Source organism: Aedes aegypti, chromosome 3 (assembly GCF_002204515.2).
Source record: "Aedes aegypti strain LVP_AGWG chromosome 3, AaegL5.0 Primary Assembly, whole genome shotgun sequence".
Lineage (NCBI taxonomy): Eukaryota > Metazoa > Arthropoda > Insecta > Diptera > Culicidae > Aedes > Aedes aegypti.
The window spans coordinates 404,875,326-404,898,497 of record NC_035109.1 but is presented as its reverse complement, the minus strand read 5'-3'; the positions used below and the strand labels follow the sequence as shown (position 1 = coordinate 404,898,497).

At 38.3% G+C, this 23,172-nt stretch overlaps 1 protein-coding gene across 4 annotated transcripts in view; it reads right to left on the bottom strand.

Annotated features, from left to right (window-relative positions):
* The window catches only part of LOC5566696 (calcium/calmodulin-dependent protein kinase type IV), a 114,949-nt gene that overhangs the window by 6,943 nt on the left and 84,834 nt on the right, over positions 1-23,172 (bottom strand). For all 4 annotated transcript variants that reach the window (XM_021855730.1, XM_021855729.1, XM_021855731.1 and 1 more), the window contains exons 4-8: positions 16,147-16,350; positions 15,739-16,080; positions 15,514-15,666; positions 15,307-15,445; positions 14,874-15,048 (exon numbers count right to left, since the gene is read on the bottom strand). In XM_021855730.1, the coding sequence (XP_021711422.1) occupies positions 14,874-15,048; positions 15,307-15,445; positions 15,514-15,666; positions 15,739-16,080; positions 16,147-16,350 (1,013 nt within the window). The remainder of the gene's footprint in view (positions 1-14,873; positions 15,049-15,306; positions 15,446-15,513; positions 15,667-15,738; positions 16,081-16,146; positions 16,351-23,172) is intronic.

The window sequence follows — 23,172 nt, the reverse complement described above, 5'->3', positions numbered from 1 at the left end:
TTCATGGCAGATTAAAACAAATTTAACAGCAGAAATATTTACTAGAGATGTCAAGGAACATGAAAGGTTCCATACATTGTACGGGATACCACTCAGTGCAGTTCAAAGTAGTACTTTTTAAGTTGTGTGCTTCAGTGTGCATTTTCGTGAGCAGCGGCTTGCACGAGAGTTCAATGTTTACTGCGTTCACGTGCAAAATTAGAACGCGTTCAGTTCATTTTTGGCTCGCGTTCAGTTTAAAATGCATCACTGATTTTAGGAATTACTCCACTGTCATAAATCGCAAGTCATCTGTAAAAAGTAGGCATTGAGAAAATGGACTGTGAAGTTTCTAAACTTGTTTTCCATACGAATGTTCAAAAAATTCCAGAGGATTGGAACATGTTCAAATCTTAATTACATTTTCACAATTCAAATCTCACTACGATATCTTTCCGAGAAAAATATGAAGATGATCAAAACGTGGTTCTTTTTTTGTGTTACACGATGTGGAAATCTGTAGTGGGACTGATATACGGTTATTTTTCATTACGTAACAATTTGACTTGCTGTTTTTTCCTATTTTTTTCGAACAAATCATATTATCTCATTAGTGCAGCTGAAAGAGCATTGAAGATATGTTGAAAACTGAACTCAACTCAGTTTTAACGAAAATGCAGATGGGATTGACTTGCGATCCACGGCAGTCCAGGCCTTACAATAATTCCTGTAAGATTTTTCTCTGTGGAATCCCAGAGATTTTTCTAAGAATTTTATCTAGAAATTCTCACTGAGTCATTTCAAAGATGTCTTGAAAAGTGCCTCAAGAATTTTCCTAAAGTACCTAAAGTGTTTTGTTATGATTTGTTCCAGGTATTATACCAAAGTTGGTTGAAGAATTGATCTTTTAACTTTCTAGAATATTTTTTTTCTCACAATTCCTTCAAATATTGAAAGGTTCAGAGGTTTTCCAGGAGTTCACCCAATGCTTCCTTCGGGTTTTTGTTTTAATTTTATCTATGAATATCTAAAAAAACACTACGAAAAAACAAATTTACAGAGTCAAAACGAAATTTCTCACGATATTACTTATTGGATTCGATGAATTTCTGCAAGGAATATTCTTATGAAAAAATTGGAGTAAATTTTGGAGGAGTTCCTGCAGACATTTCTGAAGTATTTTAGAATAAATTCCTGAGGAAATCTCTGCATGGAACTCTTGCACAAATTTACGTAAAAAAACATTTCTCCAGAAACTAATCCTGTGAATTTTCTAGATAAATTTTTATTCAGAATTCCTCCAAACATTGAAACAGGAATTCATTCGGGTATACATTGGAGAAGGGTCCAGGGATTTTTCTTCAGAATTTCAGTGGGTGAAATCCTTCCTTCAGGTTTTATTTTTATAATCATAATTTATTAATGAATATTGCTAAGAACACTACCAAAAACTAATCTGTACAATCCAAGAATTAGAGGAATCAACAAATTTTGTGGTGTATTTGTATGTAAGTGTGTTGTTACGCTATTCATTGTAGATTGGATCCTAGCAACCATTATGTTTCCACTTGATAACGTCATTTGGACCGTTTATAATATGCGTTCTTTGCCATCCAAGACCTCTCTGGAGTAAAGACTTTCGATCTATACTGCCCATAAATGCATACCAGTCCCACTAGCAAAACGACGCACCTGAGAAAAACTTATGCTCTATTTACTCCAATCAAGTTGAAAAAGCGATGTTTTTGCACCTAAATTTGTACTCAAATGGTGCAATGAACTATTGATTACAGTATTTTATATATTTTGTTTATTACTTTTTTCAAATAATTTGTTAATATACGAAAAAATGTACGCGTGACTGATATGCGTTTATTTGCTTTTGAATGTACAAGAATAAACGCATAACAGTATCAATGCTTACTATGATGCATCGGTCTTCGCATGTGAATTATTGTTGTTTTGACAGTTTAGTGTCCGCATTCAAAGTCGCGGAAATGTTTGCTCTCGATTATTTGAAAAGTTATGGTTTTTCTGATAGTTCCGAGGATGAGTGCAGGATATTGGCCGATGGCGACCCGTTGGACAATGACGCGGGCTCTGAAGACAACTTCGCTGGCTTCGACAATTAGAACGGCTGTGACGGCATCTTTAAATTTCCACCTAAGACGTACCTTGAGCACTGGGTAAGCTATTTGAAATCGTTGGAGGACACTGAATATGCGACGGGGATTGATGAAATGGACTCAGACGGAAGATATACGGCCATTGATGAATTCGCCAAAAACGCAAAAGAACAAAAAAAGAATTGAAAGCAAGATACAACGACGCCAATAAGCGCTGTTCATCGCACCAAGTAATGCTTGTCAATTATGGGTGTATAATGAACTGCGGGCTAAACATCTCCAAGGAACACCATATTCGTCTTAACACGGTGCTCTGGGCATTGGATTCACGAGAGCAAACCAGCTATATTTGCCAGAGCGTGGAACAAGTGGAACAAGAAGAATTTTTGCAATTAACTGAATGCGATCGTAGATAAGACTCTAAAGGGTGAAATCAAGATCAACACGAGGATTGGTTTTGATAACTTTTACTATGAGCCATGCTTTCCGAGAGACGATCTAAATCGGCAAGCGTTTTTGTGGCAACAACGATAAAAGGTTCCTAAGTTCACTCATCTTTCATTGAAGACTACGTGAGTCCCTCGTGTGCGAAATAAAAGCAGAGCTGATATCGCGTCCGATCATCATATTCTAATCGGTGAGAATTGTTTGTTTATCGCGTGGTTAAATCGTCAGAAGGACAGGACGACGATTCAACATTGGTCTGACAAGATATGTTGAAGAGCTTAGGATACGCACTGTGAACATTCCTAGTGACATCCATATTCTTTATAATATATCAAGCCGACTTGTTGGATAAAAAAGATGAAAACGACGTTTCTATATCTCCTGATAGAAGATACCTGTTTACCGACCTTGCTGATCTAATGGTTCAATCACTTTGTAAATATTTTCCAAGTGTCCGTTTACCGTTTTACTACGCTTCTATTCTTCTACCATTATACAACGCCTTTCCTTACGCCTGATACATAATGCCATAACATTAGCTTTCTCCCCAATACCCATTCCCGCCCGCATGAACTCGCGTACTGCATGCATCCGATCTACTGTGGACCAGTTTTAAATGCAACATCAATTCCTACCTATTCCCCTCATTGGTCAGCAACCTGAAGTGGCAGGCGCCATTGTTGCGATTGTTGTTAGAAGATCACCAGCAGATACACACTACAGCACGTAATACTGCAGTAGCAATCATGAGGACCTGGGATCGAATCCCATCCCCGACATAGTCACTTATGACGTAAAAAGTTATAGTGACGACTTCCCTCGGAAGGGAAGTAAAGCCGTTGGTCCCGAGATGAACTAGCCCAAGGCTAAAAATCTCATTAATAAAGTCAAACCATCCAACCAGTAGCAACCACAAGCGGTCAATCAAGCTCAAACTTAACAATGTTTCTTCTGTGCTGGAGAAAGAAAAAAAAACTCTGCATTTCGGCTCTGTAAAACGTTATGAGCGGATGAGCCTCAAATAAACAATTTGTAATTAACTTGTTGTACTATGAAATACAGGAAGCATACAATGTAAATTCGGACCGGAACAATCGGCATAGACCCAGGCATCGAAAACGGACTAACGATTGGAAACTCGGATCATGGAACTGTAAGTCTCTCAATTTCTTGGGAAGTACCCGCATTCTTTCCGAATTATTGAGGGTCCGCAAGTTCGACATCGTAGCGCTGTAGGAGGTTTGCTGGAAAGGGTCGACGGTACATACGTATAGGGATGGTTATACCATCTACCAGAGCTGCGGCAATAGACATGAGCTGGGCACAGCTTTTATCGTGATGGGCGAAATGCAGAGACGCGTGATTGGGTGGTGGCCAATCGACAACAGAATGTGCAAATTGAGGATCAAAGGCCGTTTCTTCAATATCAGCATAATCAACGTGCACAGCCCTCACCTAGCAAGTGACGATGACGATAAGGACGCTTTCTACGCGCAGCTGGAACGTGAATACGACGGCTGCCCAAGCCATGATGTCAAAATCGTTATCGGAGATCTCAACGCTCAGGTTGGCCAGGAGGAGGAATTTAGACCGATTATAGGGAAGTTCAGCGCTCACCAGCTTACGAACGAAAACGGCCTTAGACTGATTGATTTCGCCGCCTCCAAAAACATGGCCATACGTAGTACCTACTTCCAGCACAGCCTCCCGTATCGGTACACCTGGAGATCACCCCAACAGACTGAATCACAAATCGACCACGTTTTGATTGATGGAAGGCACTTCTCGGACATTATCGACGTCAGAACCTATCGCGGCGCAAACATCGATTCGGACCACTACCTTGTGACGGTTAAAGTGCGCCAACGACTCTCCGTTGTGAACAACATTCGGTACCGACGCCCGCCCCGGTACAATCTGGAGCGACTCAAGCAACCCGAAGTCGCAACTGAATACGCGCAAAGCCTTGAGGCAGCGTTGCCGGAAGAGGGAGAGCTCACCGAAGCCCCTCTTGAGGACTGCTGGAGTAGTCTCAAAGCTGCCATAAACAACGCAGCGGAAGGTGCCATTGGGTTCGTGGAAGCAAATCGACGGAACGATTGGTTCGACGAGGAGTGTCAGACGGTTTTGGACGAGAAGAATGCAGCGCGGGCGATGATGCTGCAGCAAGGCACCCGTCAAAACGTGGAACGATACAAACAGAAGCGGAGACAGCAAACCCATCTATTCCGGGATAAAAAGCGCCGCCTGGAAGAGTTGGAGTGCGAAGAGATGGAGCAGTTGTATCGTTCTCAAGAAACACGTAAGTTCTACAAGAAACTAAATGCATCCCGCAAAGGCTTTGTGCCGCGAGCCGAAATGTGTCGGGATAAGGATGGACGAACGTGAGGTGATTGAAAGGTGGAAGCAGCACTACGATGAACACCTAAACGGCGCAGAGGAGGAAGATCAAGACAGCAGGAGGAATGGCTTCATCAGTACGGCGGATGAGGGAGACGTGCCAACTCCCACAATAAGTGAAGTTAAGGATGCTATCAAACAGCTCAAGAACAACAAAGCAGCTGGAAAGGATGGTATTGGAGCGGAACTTATTAAAATGGGCCCGGAAAGGTTGGCCACTTGTCTGCACCGATTGATAGCCAGGATCTGGGATACAGAACAGCTACCAGAGGAGTGGAAGGAAGGAATAATATACCCAATATACAAAAAGGGTGACAAGTTAGAATGTGAGAACTATCGAGCGATCACCATTCTTAATGCAGCCTATAAAGTGCTTTCCCAGATCATCTTCCACCGTCTATCGCCACTGGCAAGCAGATTTGTTGGAAGTTATCAAGCCGGATTTGTGGACGGGCGATCGACGACAGACCAAATCTTTATATTGCGGCAGATCCTCCAAAAGTGCCGTGAATATCAAGTCCCTACGCACCACCTATTCATCGATTTCAAAGCGGCCTATGATACCATCGACCGCGAAGAGCTATGGAAGATTATGGACGAGAACGGTTTTCCCGGGAAACTGACTAGACTGATCAAAGCAACGATGGATAGTGTACAGTGCTGTGTGAAGATATCGGGTGCTTTATCGGACCCGTTTGAAACACGCAAAGGACTTCGACAAGGCGATGGTCTTTCCTGCCTCCTGTTCAATATTGCGCTAGAAGGTGTTATGAAACGGGCGGGCTTCAACATGCGGGGCACGATCTTCAATAAATCCAGCCAGTTCATTTGTTTCGCTGACGACGTGGACATTGTCGGAAGAACGTTCCAGGTGGTTGCTGAACAGTATACCAGGCTGAAACGTGAAGCAGATCGGGTTGGATTGAAGGTAAATACGTCGAAGACGAAATATCTGCTGGCTGGAGGAACCGAGCGCGATAGAGCTCGCATAGGCAGACGCGTGACGATCGACGGGGATGAGTTCGAGGTGGTGGACGAATTCGTCTACCTCGGATCATTGATAACGTCGGATAACAACTGCAGCAGAGAAATTCGAAGACGTATCATCGCCGGAAGTCGTGCTTACTATGGACTCCACAAGACCCTGCGGTCTGGTAAACTTCACTTCCGTACTAAGTGTACCATGTACAAGACGCTAATAAGACCGGTAGTCCTCTACGGGCATGAGACGTGGACAATGCTCGAAGAGGACCTGCAAGCGCTAGGAGTTTTTGAACGACGTGTGCTTAGGACGATCTTCGGCGGAGTATGTGAGAATGGCGTATGGAGGAGAAGAATGAACCACGAGCTTGCGCAACTCTACGGTGAACCCAGTATCACGAAAGTCGCCAAAGCTGGAAGGGTACGATGGGCGGGACACGTTGTGAGAATGCCGGACAACAATCCCGCAAAAATGGTGTTCAACTCAAATCCGGCCGGTACAAGACGAAGGGGAGCGCAACGAGCTAGGTGGTTTGACCAAGTGGAGCAAGATCTTGGAAGTGTGGGGCGATCGAGGAATTGGAAGTTAGCAGCCATGGACCGAGTTAGTTGGCGTAACATTGTGACGCAGGTCATGTCTTGAAGGACGTAGATCCAGCAAAAGTAAGTAAAGTAAGTACTATGAAATTTCTGTCCAAAGGGCATAAAATCTCTCTGCTCTCACTGACGAAGGTGTCCGGCCATTTGGCCGAATGCCGTTTGGCCGAATAACAAACAAAAAATAATCAATTTTTTTTTATCGCAGATGTGTAGGATTCATGAGTGTGGCCCAATAACTGATCAGTTAATTAATTTGTTGATCTTTATGATATGGGTGGGACGTCATGTTTATCGCTATATAAGAGAATAATTAAAACGATCCGCTCATTCAGGACGAAGTTGTGAACTCGCGTCAAAACTTTGAGCTGATAGTTAGTTTGTCTCTTGGTTACCAACGGTGTGCTAGGGTTTGAAGTGTTTTTTGATAATTCCATCATATTTTTTTTAACATGGGCTATTCTTTCGATTTGTCAATAATTTAGGTTATATTTAAAAAAAGTAAATTTTGCCTTCATTAAATCATCAACAGTTCTTTGTAGTGTGTATTGATATAACAATTATATGCATTACACTTGCATTTTTCCTTCTTATGATCATATTTGAATATTTTTCATAGTTTTTGGAATTAATGCTTATAATACGTTGATAAAGAGTCTTATTAAAACACACTTTTTTAGCACAAGGGTTATCTTAGGTGAGATGTTATTCTCCTCCAATATTACGATTACAACGTGCGAACAAAACTCCGCAGAAGGACGAATAAGTCGTAAATAGTCAAAGGCTGCCTACACACGCAATGTGAAAACCTATGCTGGCAGCTATTACCACTAGCAAAGAAGTGAATGATTGCTTACATTTAGGATGTTCTTCTTTCAACATTGAGTGTTTCTAGAACAAGCTGTATTTCAATGATGATTCATCCTTGTTCAAGAACAAACTGTCCTGGAAATTCATTACAAATTCATGCTAATTGTAGTTCATTACTGTTTTAAATTTTGGTCAAACGCCATTCGGCCAAATGACCCGAAACCCTGGCGAAGGGTTTTATACTAGGCGGAGATCCCCCAGTACCGGACACTCAAGCCACTAAATTCATAATTCGAAAAATATTGATTTTATAGGCTTGTGCTACCCATTTATGATAAATATTATCATTTTTATAGTGTACAAAAATAAATTTGACACTGACGCAATAATTACAAAAATATCATATAACAAATCAAGCTGTCCGAAACTGAGGGATAGGAGGTGCTTCACGAAAATTGTAATTAGTCCATATTTACTTCAATTATGGTACAAAATACATTCATACTATCAAACTAGGATTATGTTCGATCATGCTTGCGGGATCCAAAGTATTTTTTCATGTTAAAAATAATTACTAAATAGGCTCAAAATTAAAAGAATTTTGTCAATTTTTTAGAAGCTTTTCAAACGTTTCTACTTTTTTAAAAAGGCATGCATATTTCAAGGATGTGTTGTTCTACGCAAACATTAGTCTACATAATAGCTTTCTTTTCTAATACACCATCCTGATTGGACCATGATTTCTCAATGTTTCGACTTTGTCCGGTATTGGGTGCTGTCCGGCACTGGGGGATCTCCCCCTATACTGAAGAATTCTGAAATTCCTGAATAAATAAATCCAGGGATTTCGTATGAAGTCTCTCCAAAAATTTCTCTATCATATCATCCAGGAATTACCCTTGCACGCAAAGAATTACCAGCTTTTCAAAATAAAAATATTCTTTATTATTTAAAAAAAGAAGTTCAATTCAATACAACTGGATGTGCTGAGTTCAAATAGTTTTGATTATTTTTGAAACAATAATCATCTTTATCACTATGAATATAACATTAGGGTGGTTCAAAATTGAAAAATGTTTGAAAATTCAATCACCCATATTTCTAGATGGTGATTTAAAGGTGACCCAAAGACGTTGTAGGTTTATATGGAAATTACTATGAAAAAAATTGAAAAAGGTTCCAGACGCGTTAGTACTGGAATATATGTACAAAATTACCATATTATAATAGAAACTCGTTATTCGAACTATAACAAAGAAATTTTTGAAAGAATACAATGCAATTCGAAGGATAGGAGATTCATTCATAAATTTGTTTGCTATCATTTAGCTTCATATGGTATTATAGCCCTGCAAACATCTACAAAAATCCCAACTAGTTTAATTGAAATTGCACGTTTCTATTATATGAAAAAATGATACTTTTCTGAATTATAAAAAAGCTTTTCACCATCGAAAATATTATGAACTCTATTGATAAGTTGAATTCTGTGGCAAATTAAGTAAATAAATTGTCATACAAGCTGGCACACTTAAAAAAAATAATTTTATTTAAAAGCGGTATTCTGATAAGGTACCGCGGGACAAGTGGGAACGAAAAAAACGATAGTTCAAACAAATTGTTCAATAAAATTTTCAAATGTCAATATTTTTCAAATCCAACAACACAATTACGTTTCGGCAACATATTCGCTGGTGTGTGCATGAAACTAATCGAATAATTTCGAAATTGTGAAAACCTTGGAAGAAAGTTTTAGAATGAGCCAATGGACGCAGTTACCTCGCTAAGCGGGGCAAGTGGGACACATCCAGTTTCATGCGTTAATTCACATCAGTAAGTCAACCATTACAATAATAGGATTGATAAGTCATAGATTTTTAATTTTAAGTACATATTTGATGTACATAAGTATGTCACCTCACATTTCATATTAACTGAAAATTCCTCAATAAAAGCGTAAAGAGGAATTAAACATGTTCAAAATACATCATTTATAAGTTGTTAATTAAAATGTAGCACACAAGCAATCAATAATTGAAGGAATTATAAATATGTTTTGTTATTATTTATATGCATGGCAGAAAACAACCTTATGGGATGGAATTGTTTTCCATCACTACTTAATTTGGTAGAAATAACAAATAAACTTCCAATAACATAGAAAAGTAATCGTTCTCATGATGCATTTCAAATTTCAGCTGTGTGTTTGTTAAATTTTGAAGTCGTATTTCAAAAATAAAAAAAATATTAAAAAATAAAGAATAATAAAACTTTTCTTCTCCCTCTTATGCAATTACGTAATTTGAGGTTGATCTTTTTTGATAAAAATCATTTGTTTGAATGTTTTAGTGCTACTCTCTAGCAAAATGTATGAAACGTGTACGAAAAGTTTTGATTCTGGTTTTTGGTTTGATAGGTCCCACTTACCCCAGGTACAAATATATTTTGGGGTAAGATAGACCATCGAAAATTTCACATGAAATGAAAACAAAATACTGGTTTTTCGTTAGCAGCTTGTAATAATACTAAACATTATAGCTTACTGATGGAAATTCGATTTAAAACACATTTATTTTTTGCGAGTCAATGCAAAACGTGAAACGTGTCACAATTTGTCATGCAAGTTGAAAATGGCGCTAAACTGACAACTGTTACATGAACCACATGGTAATAAAAATAACAATATGTTTAGTACTAAATACATTCCATGTCATTGTATCTTCAACTTTCTAGAAGAATACCTCCATGAAAAACTTTTCCTAGTTGAGCTATGACAAAACGCCCCACTTACCCCGGATTCTCACTTGCCCCGGGGTACCTTACTTGAGATTAAAACGTGTTCCACAGTGTATTTTTTTTTTTTGCTAGAACACTTTTTGTCGTAGTACATTTATTTTCTACACTTTTTATTTTTTGTTAAAATTTATCTTATCTAAAACTTTTGAATCAATAGCTTTCATACAATCTTTTCAATAGTTATCAAAAGTTGAGATTATTTGTAGCTCGTCACAGAAAAAATAAAAAGAATCTGTTGAGATATGGCTATCTGAAGATCATAATTTTGTATAGGAAAACGGCTTTGGTGCATTTTATATGTCCTGTACTGATATTGTATGTTAGGTCGATCAGCGCAATTGGATACGAAACAAATGTACTACTTCCAACTTTGATGAGAATCCAACTTATATGAGAAACCGTTTCTAATCTTTTACCAACCCGACAATAATTTATAACATATTTATTTTAGGTAGTCATCTGCAAAATCTGAGTGTTGCATAAACTGAAGCCAATCACCTTTAATGTTATAAATGCAGAAATATTTGATGTGATATTTTTTTTGTGTATGATGAAATATAAGATAGAAATATAATATTTGTTTCAAATAGAAAACTTTATTGTTATAAAAACTTTTTTTTTTCAAAACACAAATTTTTTTTTTCAAATTGTTTTCTACGCGGTTGTTAAAATGAAGAAAAAAAAGTTGAACCAAATTCGATGTACTGTTTAAAACAATAAAAATCAATTAGAGGCCGACAAAGAATACATTTATATTTTTTTTGAATCCATGCAGAATTCATTTATGTTTTACATTATTTTCTTTGCGTGTACAGTCTCTTTCAAAGACTTTTGAAGTAACTTCAATTCCGGATCTCCAATATGTAACCGTTTGGTTACAAATGGTTGGTTTTTGTTTTACATATATATATATATATATATATATTTGTTCTTTTCGGAACCTTCACGTTTCTCGTGTAAAAACAGAAGCCAATCAGTTGCGCGGGAAGTGGGTAGGACAGGTAGGACATGTACTACGCATAAAAACACCTGGGTAGGACAGTCAAAGGATTGTCCTACCCACGATTCCATTAAAAAATGTAATAAAACTATTTATAATCTGTTCAATATACGTACATACAAACTCGATCAAAGTCATACTTATTCTTATGAAGGAATAAAGACACAACAATTTGCAAGGGAATCCTTAGAGAACTCCCTAAGCAGACTCTCTAAAAGTTCTTGGCTGATTCAGAATTGCCGTAGAATGTTCTGGAAGTAGCTTTTAGTAAGTAATATTTAATGCTGACCATTACAGTTTTTGTGAAAGATTTCTGTTTTTAGAGATTGAAGAAATTCCAGTGATATATTTGATGTGATTTCTGCGCGATGAAACATTTTTTAATAATCGAATGTTGGTATTAGCTGGGTCACTTCGGTGCAAGAAAAAAACTACACAAATTCACAGAATTTTTGTTGTTTATCAATTTTTTATTTAAGAAATTGGAAAAATCTCACTGGTTGTAAAGACAAGACGTTTGGTCTATATTTGTCAAATTTGTTAAGTTAAAATTTATTTATAAGGGATATAAATATAAGGGATATTCTTTTTTATATGACTCCCTATTTTGATGCAAGTCTTTAAAAAGTCTTTTTTTTTTAATGGGAAGCCTCCATTTTAACCAAAGCTTCTTTTTTCCTTATTCTGCTTGCATTCAATCCAGATGCAACATTTTAAAGGCTCCAGAGAAACCTTCAGAGACTATAACGGGTCCAACAAGCTTTTCAAGAATTTCGTATCAGATTTTCAAAGGATATTTAGAAGAATTTCTACAGAATTTCTGCACTAGAAAATCCTTGAGAACTTCAAAGCTACTTCCTTCAGTAATTTTCTCAAGTATAACTTAGATTTTTTTGTCCATAAGATATATTTTCACTAATCTTTCAATGAACTCTCCAGTTTTTGCTCTAGATTTTTACAGAATTTCTCCCGCGGAAATCCTTAAAGGTTTATTTCAAAGTTTTAGAAAAAAAAAACATAGCAGAGGTATTAAAAAAAACTCTGCAAGTAATCCTCCGCTGTTCATGTGGATTCCTTCAAGATTTCATCCACGATTCCTCCCAGAAATCAAAAATTCCTTGAGGAGTTGTTCGACCACATCTATTTTTTTCTAGGAATTTCTCCAGTATTTCATCCAAGTATTTCAGTTTTCTCAAGCATTTTTTTTAAGTTCCACGAAAAATTCCCATGCAATATTCAAAAGTTTATTTAAGTATTCACATCAGTTCATACTACAATTATGTTTCCAATAATTCCTCATATCATTCCTACACAAACTTCTATTAAGATTCTGTCCTATGCTTTTCGATAAATTCTTTTAGTTATTCCAGAGATCCTTGTTCATTGAGGGTTACTTCAAAACTTGCACTAGTTTTATCAGAGGTTACTTTGGGATTATCTTTGGAAATACCTCACGGATTTATTTTTCAGGAACAAATCCTTGGTATTTCCCTGAAAATATTCCTGATAAAAAAAATTAGATGCTTACTTGATAAAATCTCAAAGAACTGCTGAAGAAATATTCTGTAGAAACCTTATAAGAAATCTCTTGAGCAATTGCTGAAGGTATCTTTAGAGAAATCCCTAGTTGAAATCTTGTATGAAATTCTTGACGGAATCTTGGAGAATATTCCAGGGAAACCTATGGATGAATCACTGGATAAAATCTTGTAGAAGTTAGGAATATATTGAAAAAATTCACAAATAATTTTTAGAGGAATTTTGATTATTTCTGAAATAATCTTTAGAGAAATGCCATTTCTATGGTTCTCCTTGCGCATATAGGTTGAATTCTTGTGGTGTCCTAAATAAAATTCTTGGAGAAATTTCCTAGGAAATTTTGTCGAATACCTTTAGAAATTTCCGGAGTGAAATCTGAACATTTTATCTGATAAAATCCCTAGAGAAATTCCTAAAAAACATGCAGTAATACGTAATAACAAAAATAGTCTTAGATCTTAGCGAAATGTCTGATCTGATGATATGAAGAATCGAATTTTTATCTTCTGGCTCCTATTAGGTTTCGTTTTGTTCTCTTGGTTCCTGTTTGATATCTTTTCGGCCTCTTTTTGTTTTATTTTAGGTCTCTTTTCTTATTTTTAAAGCACTCAGTCGCTACCAGCTCTGTAAAGACGAAAACGAGTGTCAGTGAAAAAAACTAGTTTTGAGAAAATGTACTGTTTTTTCAGCAATTTTCTATACTACATAAATTGCATGGGAGCCAAAAAACAACAAGGTCTTCTAAGAATTATGTTATTTTTCTCTGTTGAGCGGAAAAATCACCTGAAAATATCGTTAGAACGCTTAGAAATAGTAGAAATTCCTCTTCTCAAAACCGACCAAAATTTCACTTACACCCCTTTGCGTTTGAGCCCCTCAAATATAGTAACTTTCAATTTCCAGTTTAGGATTCCATATGGTTCAAATTTTTCTTAGCTTCACTGTGCAAAAAAAAATTGCCACCGTTTGTCCTCCCCATGGTTTCGAACGTGGACGCGCCTCTGAAGCCAATACCGCAGAAGCGTTAGGGTTTGTGTAGCTGTAAACAGGATCGCTACCAAGGTTCCAATATGGATCCTAGCAACTATCATGGACTTTATGTTGAAACAAGGGAAATTGAAAAAGAACGGCCATTGTCCATAAACGACCTTCCTTAATATCAGTCGTCCGTGTGCTGAAGACGTGGTTTTTGAGTGCTTGATTTTATTTCGGGATACACCCCCCCCCCAGGTTGAATTTTGTCTGAGAGAACTGAAGATTTTATTGCAAAATTCATGGATAATTTTTTAAGGAATTCCCAAGTAAAACTGATAAATTCTCTGTAGTCATTGGAGGATTGCTTGGAAAAAAAAACTTGTAGGGTTTATTTGTGAAGTCTTATCACTGCAAAAACTCCTGAAGAAATCTTCTGACCAATACCAGAATGAATAATTGATCAAATTGCTAAATTACATTCTGATCAAATTTCTTGTGAAAATAATGAAAAATGCTGCGTAATTTAACGACGAATCCCAAGAAGAAAAATATATAAAAACAACCTCTGAATAATGCCTGATCAGATTTTTTGAGGAAACATTATTCGTTGGTCCCTGTTTGGTCTGATTCTTGTTTAGTCTTTATTTGTTTTCTGTTTTAGAGTATGAGGTCTTTGAAATTCTCATTTCTTAAACTCTCAATCGCCACCAGTATTTTTGAATTTCTCGTGAAAATCTTGAATGGGGTAACAAGAAGAAAAAAATGATTAAAGGATATGAAATTATCTTGCAGTTAGGATGCCGGCTCGGTGCTGTTAGTTACAATGATTTTTTTTCAGGCTCAAGTCCTTCATCTGTACACAAAAGCTCACATTTTGCTTATCTATAAAAGCTTGGCTCTTAGTTTTCAACCAACACGGGCAAATGTAAATCTCGAGGTATGTCTCGATCTGTGGGAGGAAATATACAAGAAAACACATAGCAGGAACAAGAAAAACGAAAAAGGATCAATTAATTGAGGTACAAGTTGGTTTGTTCGTTCTTACGTCGCTTCCGCTCTCTCTGTCTTGAGTGTAACAATTTAGTTTTTTGCTAAGCAGCGCTCACAACTAATATTACTAAGCATCGACCAATTCGAATCAGGATGGGTGTTTTATATTTTCGATAAGATTGTGTAATGTGTGTGTTTTTGAATGTGGCTTAAACCTCGGACATCGGACTTACCTCTAGCTAAGCTGCCCCGCCGGCTGCCTGCATCTGGGCGTCGAATTTGAACCGTTTCTCCACTGGGCGAGATAACATTCTCCGTTGCCTGTTCGAAGGCGTAGCGATTGTTCGGGTTCTCGTTCCATTTGGAAACCAGCTCTTTGAGGTTCTCTTTGTCGATCTCGGCGTCGGACTGAAATAGAAAATATGGAGTCTTTCAAATTTGGCCATGCGTCTCCATTACGGTAGTTCAAAAACCGTTTTTTTAATGCACAATTGATTCTACAACAGCTTCTGACAGTCCTCCCAAGTTAAAACTCATTTGGCTGAAAACTGACACGACACAATTTTGGGGGGGTACTCAGAATTGGATCTAGCATCGAATCAGCGGCGTAGAGCAAATACGATTCTTCGATCCACCCTTTACTCCGCATGTTGCTTAGCCACGTACCTTATTGTTGTTATTATCATTTGTTTCTAACAGCACTGGTTTGAAGGTGGTGATTGAGGGTCGTCGATTGGTCGGATAGTACTGCGGTTTTCGTTTGATCCATTTGTGTTTGAGCGCTTGTTCGGCTGTAATTCGTTCCCTGAAATGTTCCAAATTCATGAATAGCTAAATGATCAAACATTCCAAGCATTTCGAAGTGATACCAACTTTTGTTCTTTTACCAAACAGCGGTTGATGAAATCTATCGCTTCTTCGGACACGGTGTCAAATGCTTCATCCAGGAAGTCATATCGGCCTATCGTGATGTTTGCCATGGTTTGAATATCGTCTTCGCCAGCGAAGGGGGAAAGGCCGGACACGCTGTGTGGTGTAAATAAAAATAATTACTGCTCCCGCATCGCATTAATTTTTATTCGAATTTTTCTCACTCACAGCACATATGCGATTACGCCCACGCTCCACATGTCTGTTGCGAAGGAGATCGCCTCAAAGTTGACCACTTCCGGTGCCACAAATTCCGGCGTGCCGAACAGCACCTGCAACTTGTTGTCCGGATCGTACTCACGAGCCAGGCCGAAGTCGATAATCTTTATCCGGTTCCCGCTCTCCGTGAGACACAGGATATTTTCCGGTTTCAGATCCAAGTGCACTATGTTGTTGCTATGGATATAGCCGATCGCGTCGCAAATCTGTCGCATGAAAATGGAACACGCCTTCTCCGTTAGGATAAACTTTTCGTCCAGCACGCGATCAAACAACTCGCCTCCTTCAACCCTGTCGATGAAGATCAGATTTCAGTAATTTTGTTAAACGCATATCAATCCAAGTAGGTCCACTTACAGCTCCATCACCATGCAGAAGGTCCGATCAAATTCGTACGCCCCGTACAGTTGGGCGATTTTGGGATGGCGCAAAACGTTCATCATGTGAACTTCGCGCTCGATGTTCCGCCGGTCGCCTTTTTTGACGATCTGAATGAACTTGGCTGCCAACCGGGTGCCGGTGGATTTCTCTTTGCAGACATGTACGACTCCGAATTTGCCCCTGCGGAAAGAAATTGGTTGTTTTAAACGTTTTTTCTATACTTATTTAATCTTTTGTTTTCTTCTTTCTTATTTGTTTTTTGCATTTCGCTGAGTATTTTCAAAAATATTTATAGACACTTGTAGGTTTCTATAACATTGAGTGACTAATCCTATAAGTTTTTAAGGTCACACGATAAGTCATTGTAATCATCAACCATTACCCTTCCGAATAAAATTGCTGGAGAATACCAAACTAAGGTATTCCATAGCAGAGAGTTACCAGATACCTACCACACGGGTAGAAATCAGAATCCAAAAACAAGATTATGACTCATGATATCATGATTCCAGCGTGTTTTCGTCTTATGAAAATACACCATGATTTGGACTCATGATATCATTAGTCAGATTACCGTAACGCAACACACGCGTTAGGTTTTTGTAGCTGATTGCTCGGAATCATGATTAAAATGCCAAAAATGCTGAGTCGCGCATCCGTTTATGATCGACAAAATAAAAAAAAGTTAAAAATAGCATACATTGAATTTCGAGCCAAGAACCTTCCGATTGTGAGCCACGTACTCTACCACTCAACCACTTCGTCATCTTGAATTTAGTGTGATCGATACGAATGAAATGAAGCAAAGTGCGCCGCTTAGTGTTTTCACACTGGATGTTACGCTTATGAGGAATCATGATTATGACTCCAGGAACCATGATTTGTGATCCTGATATTATGACCTAACCAATTTATGAATTTCATGATTTGTAAATCATGGTGTGGGGATCAGATTTTTATCCGTGCATCTGAATAAGGTATGAAAGAGCCATGTATAAAAGCTTAAATACCTCAAATCTCATGCATATTCTACAAACACTTAATTGATCATTTGATCAGGTATAGCAATAACTGAATAATAAATGATGAATTTTCGTATAGAAATATTTTTTTTCGCTCAACACCTTAACCCTTTGGGGCCTGATTTTTTCCAAGAACTATTATACAGTTTTTTGAACGCCTTTCAATAGTTTTGGTGCTCAACATGCTAAACATAACAAGAAATGATGACAAATATTTTTTTGAGAGGTGCTAGGTCTTCCAAACTGCTTTTGAGTTCATAACTTGAAGTCTATGCTTGTAATAACAACCTTGTTCATCATACAAGGTGATGAACTGTAATCTACCGTATATTCTGAACCTTCCGAGTGTTCAGCAAATATTATCAGATCATTTCGAATGTTCTAGATTATCTAACTTGGCGGGATGTTCAGTACACAAGATCTACAACGCGATGAGAGTCAGGACGAAACGAAGCACTTCCGAAACATGGTGTATTCGACAAAGTTTCCAGTCATAATTAGCGACATCTATTGGGAAGCATCCATAAATTATGTCACGTAAAAATATACTATTTTCAACCCCCCTGCTTTTCACCTTTTGTTTGAGAACAATTTGTGAAAACGTCAGTAGAGTCTAAATCCGTAAACGAGTAGAAACACGTTTTGAATATATGTGTTTGTCGACGAATCTTCTTCTTTTTTCTTGGCATATCGTCCCCACTGGGAGGAAACTGGCTTCTCAGCTTAGTGTTAGTTTAGCACTTCCACATTTATAACCTGAGATCTTTCTCAGCTAATGACCTTTTTGCATGGATATATCGTGTGGCAGGCATGCGCCCATACTCTGTGCCCAAGGAAGTCAAAACTCTTTCCTTTACGAAAAGATCCGGTAATCGCCATACAAATCTCGAGCTCTACTTCTTTTTTGCAATCGTGCAACACGACTATCCGTGTAGAGGCGTCACTACTGTACTGTCACAGACAAACAGACGTAACACTCTTGAGAAGCTCATGGTACATGCGTTTAACGATGAATTTGAATTTCATTTGACCGACGCGATCGTTCCATCAGAGGCGCTAGTGTTTGACCGCTTTGACTTTTGATAGTGTACACGTTGCTGAATGATGCGAACAAAACTTACAGGCAATTCGTGTAGTAGTGTGCGTGTTAGGCAAACGTCAACTAAAAATCCATTATGGCAGACAGTGCTTCGCGCGGTTCTTGCAACAGATGGCAGTCCATACGGAAATGCCCGCACCTTGGCCTTAACCCCGGCCATGAGATTCTGCACAACCTGTGAATCAACCGTTTTTTGCATGTGAACCCATACTTTCTTCAGTTCGACTGTCTTCACTACCTTAGGTCGTTTACACACTTAATTTCCTTAATCGACTTCGGTAAAACGGATTGCCGAGAATCCAACAGCCGAATCTCGGTAAAATATTTGCTGAATCTCCGCAAAACTTTTACCGAGATTTCGGTAAACCATTACAGAATCTCGGTTACGTTTGCCGAAATCTCGGTAAAAAATTTGGTTTGCCGAGATTCGGTAAAATTTTAACTATGATTCGGCAATTTTTTACCGAAATCTCAGCTGTTGGATTCTTGGCAATCCGTTTGCTGAGGTCGGCAAAATAATATAAGTGTGTAAGAAGGTGCTGCTTCATAATCGCCCAGTACTTCTCGATGGAGCGGAGCTCCGGAGTGTTGGAAGGGTTGAACATTTTCGGCACGAAATTGACCTTATTATCCGCATACCACTTCATCACGTCCTTGGAGTAGTGACATGAGGGCAAATCCGGCCAGAAGATTGTTGGGATGTTGTGGGCCTTCAGGAGAGGGAGCAGCCGCTTCTGGAGGCACTCTTTCATGTACACTTGTCCGTTCATCGTGTCCTAGGTCACGAAAGGTGCACTCCGCTTCCCGCACGTGCAGATGGCTTGCCAAACCAGGAATTTCTTCGCAATTTTGGACCTCTTCTGAGTGCGGAAATGCTCCGGAACGCTGGACTTATCCTTGGCCGTGAAAAATAGGTTGCCGGGGATCTGTTTGAAGTCGGCCTTCACATATGTTTCGTTGTCCATGAAAGTATGAGTTTACATGCAAAAAACGGTTGAGTTGATTCACAGGTTGTGCAGAATCTCATGGCCGGGGTTGAGGCCAAGGTGCGGGCATTTACGTATGGACTGTAAACAAAATACGAGTAAAATGAAGTTTAATAGTTATTTCTCAATCCCTGAAGTTTTGATGGCAATCGGATGAAAACTCGAATTTTGCGAATCAATTTTGTATGTGGCAATTTCATCGTGGACACCCTTTACTCTATGCCCAAGGCAGTCAAGAATATTTTCATTACGAAAAGATCCTGGACCGACCGGGAATCGAACTCGGAACCCTCAGCATGGTCATGATGAATACCCGCGTCTTTACAGCTTCGGCTATGAGGGCCCTGTATAACCTGGTAGATTATATAACTGAACTCTATTTAGCGAAAAAAACACTGCCACAAGGACAGATTTGAAGTTCTGAGCTCCAGGATAGTATGGCAAAGCTTTTGAGATTCTCAGAGGTCAATAGATTCCGTTTGAGTTGAAAATATTATTATTTGCAGCGTTGCCAGATATACGGAAATTTCCGTAGATCTACGGAATTGAGCACTTTCTACGGATCCGTAAGATAATTCTACGGAAAATGTATATTTTCTACAGAAAGCTACGGAAATTCTCATTATTCTACGGTAATTTACGGATTCCATCGCTGATTATTTCTAGCGCAAGCAACTACAGCTGTAAATTTCGAGAATTGAGCTTCGGGATAGTCTGAACGTCGTAGAATATCCCAGAACATGAAAAGGCCTGTGAAGCAGCGTTTTTCTTGACATAATAGGTATGTATTACCAAGTAAGAACATCAATTGTATTTACAAAAGGCATTTTAAGCTACTTTTATACTAATTATTCTATTTGTCAGACTTCTGCATGTTCAGGATGTTCTAGGTTGCCAAGTAGGACATTAAGGCATACACCTAAAATTTTTCCCTGACAGGGAAGTATATTTGCAAGGACTTTTCCGAAGACAGTAAATTTTATTCATTGGTTCTTTTAATACAGCCATTTTCCGACTGCGGTCATAAATGACCGTGCCGGTCCCAAAGGGAAAACTTTGATCATTTTAGCGAGAAAAGTTACTGGAACAAGGGTAGACCTGAAGTTCTGAACTCCAGGGTAAATTGGAGGGCCTGGAATATCACCAACATTCCTTGAAATAGCCAATTGGTCTGTGAGAAGGTTCAGTGAACATGGTATATTATATAACTTCACTCAGTTTAAAAGGAAATATTACTGGAAAAATTGTAGACCTGAAGTTCTGAAGTCCTGGGGAAATTTTGAAGGATCTGCAATACCTCAATCGTTCCTTGAAACAGCATATTGATCCATGAGAAGGTTCAGTCAACATAGTAGATTATATAACTTCACTCAGTTTAGAAAGAAAAATTACTGGAACAAGGGAAGACCTGTAGTTCTGAACTCCATGGTAATTTGGAGGGCCTGGAATGCTCCAAACGTTCCTTGAAATATCTTTTTAATTCGTGAGAAAGCTCAGTGATCATTAAATAACTTCATCGTTTAGTAAGAAAATTTACTAGAACAATTGTAGATCTGAATTTCTAAAGTCCGGGGTAATCTGGGTGGCTCGGAATACCCCAAACGTTCCTTGAAACAGCTAATTGATCCGTGAGAAAATTCAGTGAACATGTTAGATTTTATAACTTCACTCAGTTTAGCGAGATAAATTACTTGAACAAGTGCAGACCTGAAGTTCTGAACTCCAGGGTAATTTGGAGGGCCTGTGCGTTCCTTGAAAGAGCTTATTGATCCATGAGATGGTTTAGTGAGCATGTTGGATTATATAACTTCACTCAATTTAGTGAGATAAATTACTGAAACAAATGTAAACCTGAAGTTACGAACACTAGGGTAATTTGGAGGGCCTAGAATACCCCAAACGTTCCTTGAATTAGCCTATTGATCCGTGACAAGGTTCAGTAAACTTGGTTAGTTATATATCTTTACTCAGTTTAGCAAGCAAAAATACTGGAATAAATGTAGACCTGAAGTTCTGAACTCCAGGGTAATTTGGAGCACCTATAATATCCCAAACGTTCCTTGAAACAGCCTATTGATGCATGAGAAGGTTTAGTGAACAGGAAAGATTTTATAAATTCACTCAGTTTAGCGAGATAAATATCTGGAATAAGTGTAGCCCTGAAGTTCTGAACTCCAGGGTAATTTGGAGGGCCCGGAATACTCCAAACGTTCTTTAAAACATCCAATACATAATACGTGCGAAAGTTCAGTGAACATGGTAGATTATATAACTTCACCCAGTTTAGCAAGAAATACTACTGGAATAAATGTAGACATGAAATTCAGATTTCCAGGGTAATTTGGAGGGCCTGGAATACCTCAAACGTTTCTTGAAGTAGCCTTTTGATCCGTGACAAGGTTCAGTAAACATTGTAGATTATATAACTTCACTCAGTTTAGCGAGAATAACTACTGGAACAAGTGTAGACCTGAAGTTCTGAACTCCAGGGTAATTTGGAGGGCCTGGAATATCCCAAACGTTCCTTGAAATAGCTCTTGAGATTCTCAGAGGTTGGTATATTCTATTTGAATTTGTAATGTTATTGTTTTTAACCCAAACAATTACTGTTACGGTTGTAGATTTCAAAGAGTGTGCTTCAGGACAGTTTGGACGTCCTACAACATCCCAGGACATAGCAAAGCAAGTGAAATAGTGTTTTCGTTAAAAGAGTAATTCTGTATTATCTAGCCTGAACATCATTTATGTTCACAAACAGCATTTCACGCTTCGTATGTACTTATAGTTCAATTTTCCAAACTTCAGGATGTTCAGGATGTTCTAGGTTGTCAATTAGGTCATAAAGGCATATACTTCATATTTTTCTCTGATAAAAGAGTATATTTGAAACAACTTTGCCGAAGACAGTATATACATTTGTTCATTGGTTCTTTTTTTACAGCCTTTTTTGTACTGCGGTCATATATGACCGCGCCGGCCCCAAAGGGTTAAATTGTTATAACCTTCCAGTCGTCGCGCGGTTTGCCACCGTCAAAACCATCACGCTGCTGTTGGGAACGAAAAGCGAGGTTTTTTTCTACAGTGTTGTACGAATTACAACAGCGCGACGACTGAAGTGTTAAACGATATTTTCAAAACCATATAATACCGAATTGAGGTGTGAACAATTTCTGGACTACTGTACAATATCTATTCAAGCTATAACACCAAAATATGGTATGAGAAGATTGGTACGAGTTATCTCAAGTAACCATAGGCAATTATTATTTCCCTAAATCAGCATCATAGATGCATACAAGGGGGTGAGACGTTTCGCATAATGGACGTTTGGCATAAAGATAATTATATGCCTTCTTTAAAATGCTACCTGTTCTTATATGAAACTGATTTATGCGAAACGTCCATTATGCCAAACGTCCGTATGCGAAATGTCCTTATGCGAAACGTCTTTAAGCGAACTGGGTCACTCCCGCATACAAGCAATTTAATAGCAGTAGAAATGAAAACACACCTTATAACATCACTTTCATCGCATAGAAATCATACATGCATAAAGGCATTAAATATGTACTTGGCTCTATATTTTCTATTGCTACAGGATGTTTGGGGATTGTTAATCTTGTTAGTAAAGCGTAATCGCTTTCTCTTGGGGGCTCTTTCGCAGCTGTTTATCAGCTATTTATCAAATTTGTTATAACTTGCGATTCATTGTCTATCATAGACTGATACGGATGCGATGTTTTTCTTCGCTTGCTCTGATCGTGCTTCGAAACTAATTGAGAACGAATTCTGCAATGTCTGGTCTTGTGGTAAAGTCTGCGGCTAAAGAGCCATACTGAGAGTGTCCATGTTCGATTCCTGATCACTTCAGGATCTTTTAGTAAAGGAATTTTAT